We start from the raw sequence: 2,832 nt of genomic DNA, 5'->3' as shown, positions 1-2,832 counted from the left end.
CTTCCGATGGAGTGATCTTCTGCTTAGAGTTCCTTCTTCTCCGATGCGTTCCAATGAAACCTATGAAATGTGAATGAACTACAATACTATGAAATGCAAGTTAGCTAAAATGAATGCAAGATAAAAGGGTGTAGGAGAGAGAACCATGCAGGTCCTTTAGCAGGACCCGTGGGAGGAGTCGCGGGATTGAGCATCCATGTAGGTGTCCTCTTATTAAGCTATCTATGATCGCGGCTCCATGGTTGACCTAACGGTAGCTCGATCGCGAAATCTGTAAATTTCCGTAACTTGCTGTGTTTTTCCGAGTACATAATCGAGCCATCGTCCTTCGACGATGGCGCTATGGTGTCCTCTATAACTTTTAGTGCAGTTTCGGACTCACGATCGATCCATCGACTAACACGATAGATCGATCGTCAATTCAAAATTGCTCTATATGTTACAAATCGAACGTAAATTTTTTCCGGCAAATCCTTAACACTTTAACCAATTCATATTGCGTCATTTACAAGTAATAACTACTCCACCGTATTTGTAATACATGTTAACATAAATTCTTTGAAAGATTTTTAGATTAATTAATTTACTCTAAAATAACCAACAATATTGACATTTTAAAAATATGAATTATAAAATCAGAAACAAAATGTATTACATTTTAACTATAAAACTAATAATAAACTGTTTTAAAATTCATACATATTTTTAATTGTGTAAAAGAATTCGTAAGAAAACAAGGTACGCGTGTGTTTGCTATGTGAGAATTTCGGTTGTGCAAAAATAACACATTAATAGGAAAAATAACCGTTCATATACGGACATGTACAACTCCATCTCGTGTATGTACGACACCGAAGCCGAGAGACAACTGATAGGAAGTGGGTTCTCATTTCGTGGAAAAGACGAGAATCAAACTACAGTTTTTACTTCAATGGGAGATCAAATCATTTCAAGATGCAAAACTTTTGGGTTAAGCATAGAAATTCTGTCACAACACAGAAACATGTCCAAGAGACGTCAAAATGCAAGAAGGTCCTGTCATCCTCTACCTTGGCTACCGTTATCGCTTCGGAATGGAGCAGCTCATGACTCGGCTATTGAGATCCTAGTGACCCCTAAAGTCCTGAAGATAACGAGCCAGCTGCTGGGTGCCGATAAACAAGGCATCGGCAGCCAGGAATACTCCGACCTGTGAAGCATATTCAACATGTCATTGCCATATCAAGAGTAAACAATCGTATTACTGAAACGGGTGTTCAGATGCAACAAGATATTGCAAGTGACAGAGTTTACCAGACGAGCAGAATATAGTAACCGATACCCCCAACCTTCTTTGGCAGCTTGAGCTCTTTGCTGGTCTGTCCAGCTGCAAGTGAATGAGAACTCAGCAAAAGCTCGAATGCTGTACTTAAAAGTTTCAACGATCTACAGTTCCAAGAATACGCATTCATGGTTTCTGTCATGATTGGACAAGATGCGACAGAAATACACAAAAATCACATACACGCAAGGATAGTCTAGGTAATGTCCGAGGCTCTAGTTTTCAGAGAAGTGAAATGATCTAACGAGATGTACCCGAGGAACTCTGAAAACCCCCCGATTCCAGCAAACTTCAAGGGCTGAGAACCTTCTGTGACCAGATCCTAGTTCAGAATACAGTTGGCAATTATTCAAACCGACTTTCTAATCAAGAAATCAAATTAGATGAAAGACTCCAAAAGAACAGAGCAAAATATTTCCGAACTAAAAAGCATTTTGTGCCTAACCTCTTCCTCAGCAGACTCCAAACCCCCTTGTACCCAGAAAAGAGTCTTGTATCCGGCGTTATACAGTAGCTCACAGGCAGCTAAAGATCTGATGGGAAAATATTGTCATGTTAGCTGAGCCCTCGGATTTTCAGGCGTTCTAAAGCCAAACTACCTTCAAAAGTGATACTAATTTTATTTACCAAAATCTAGAACCCACTCTTATGATGTTCGATAGAGAGCTACTGAGAATCATAGTAGCTTTCCCAAGGAGAATACCTCAATCCTTTTTGACAAGCAACAATCAGTTCTACATCTTTCGGGAATTTCTCCTCGACTTTTGGCAAAAATTGTCTGTATAGAAGAAGTTAAAAGAACACAGAAGAAGTTGAGAATGTTTCACTAGGCATAACCAAAGATAGGGCACATGAGAAGGTCATACTGCCCCCAACATACTGATTATAAGACACTGTAGGGGCACCACTCCACCACCCCCCTGTGGACGCAGCAAACATGGTTAAAACTTGTACAACCAAAACTCATCGGATGAAAATATCTACACTTGGTTGGAATTTGATCACATAACTGAAGTTAACAAGTCATAGTGCATTAGTACCCATCATAAAGTTGGTGACTTTTCTGGAAAGAGTTCCAGGGTCAATGCCGTCATCGTCATCAAAGATAGGAATCCAGGAGGAGCCTTTCACCCATGCCTTCAGAACAAAGAAAAAGAACAACCTCAGTGATCAACTCCCTTCCCCCGACCAAAAACAAGACGATTCAACGAGAAATTTCTGAATAAGAGTCATCAAAACGGGCAACACTGAGTAAAGCAAATCATTTACCACTGAATATAGTGACCAGCTAACTGGTTTGAACATAAACATAAAACAGAACGCATTCAATGAGAAGTATGAACAAGTTCTTGGGCATTACCATGGTTGTGCATAACGAAAGTCGACAACGGTTCATGAATAAAACGAACCAAGTAAACCAGAAAACTAGTACTAAAATGTAAGGGAAGTCAAAATGAGGAAACAGAAGAAGAGAGTCCACCTTGTTGCGCTCACAAGAGGGACGGAAATCG

At 39.9% G+C, this 2,832-nt stretch overlaps 1 protein-coding gene across 1 annotated transcript in view; it reads right to left on the bottom strand.

Moving 5' to 3' along the window:
* Nucleotides 1-792: 792 nt before the first annotated feature.
* Nucleotides 793-2,832, bottom strand: part of LOC104809647 (rhodanese-like domain-containing protein 11, chloroplastic) — a 3,185-nt gene continuing 1,145 nt past the window's right edge. The window contains exons 4-11 of the mRNA XM_010535693.2: nt 2,802-2,831; nt 2,362-2,458; nt 2,202-2,241; nt 2,025-2,099; nt 1,767-1,854; nt 1,576-1,643; nt 1,294-1,366; nt 793-1,189 (exon numbers count right to left, since the gene is read on the bottom strand). Of these exons, the coding sequence (XP_010533995.1) occupies nt 1,106-1,189; nt 1,294-1,366; nt 1,576-1,643; nt 1,767-1,854; nt 2,025-2,099; nt 2,202-2,241; nt 2,362-2,458; nt 2,802-2,831 (555 nt within the window). The 3' untranslated portion in view covers nt 793-1,105. The remainder of the gene's footprint in view (nt 1,190-1,293; nt 1,367-1,575; nt 1,644-1,766; nt 1,855-2,024; nt 2,100-2,201; nt 2,242-2,361; nt 2,459-2,801; nt 2,832) is intronic.

The sequence above is a fragment of the Tarenaya hassleriana genome, unplaced genomic scaffold (assembly GCF_000463585.1).
Source record: "Tarenaya hassleriana unplaced genomic scaffold, ASM46358v1 Cleome16, whole genome shotgun sequence".
Taxonomy (NCBI): Eukaryota; Viridiplantae; Streptophyta; class Magnoliopsida; order Brassicales; family Cleomaceae; genus Tarenaya; species Tarenaya hassleriana.
The sequence above is the reverse complement of the archived record's forward strand: the minus strand, read 5'-3'. Positions and strand labels throughout refer to the sequence as shown.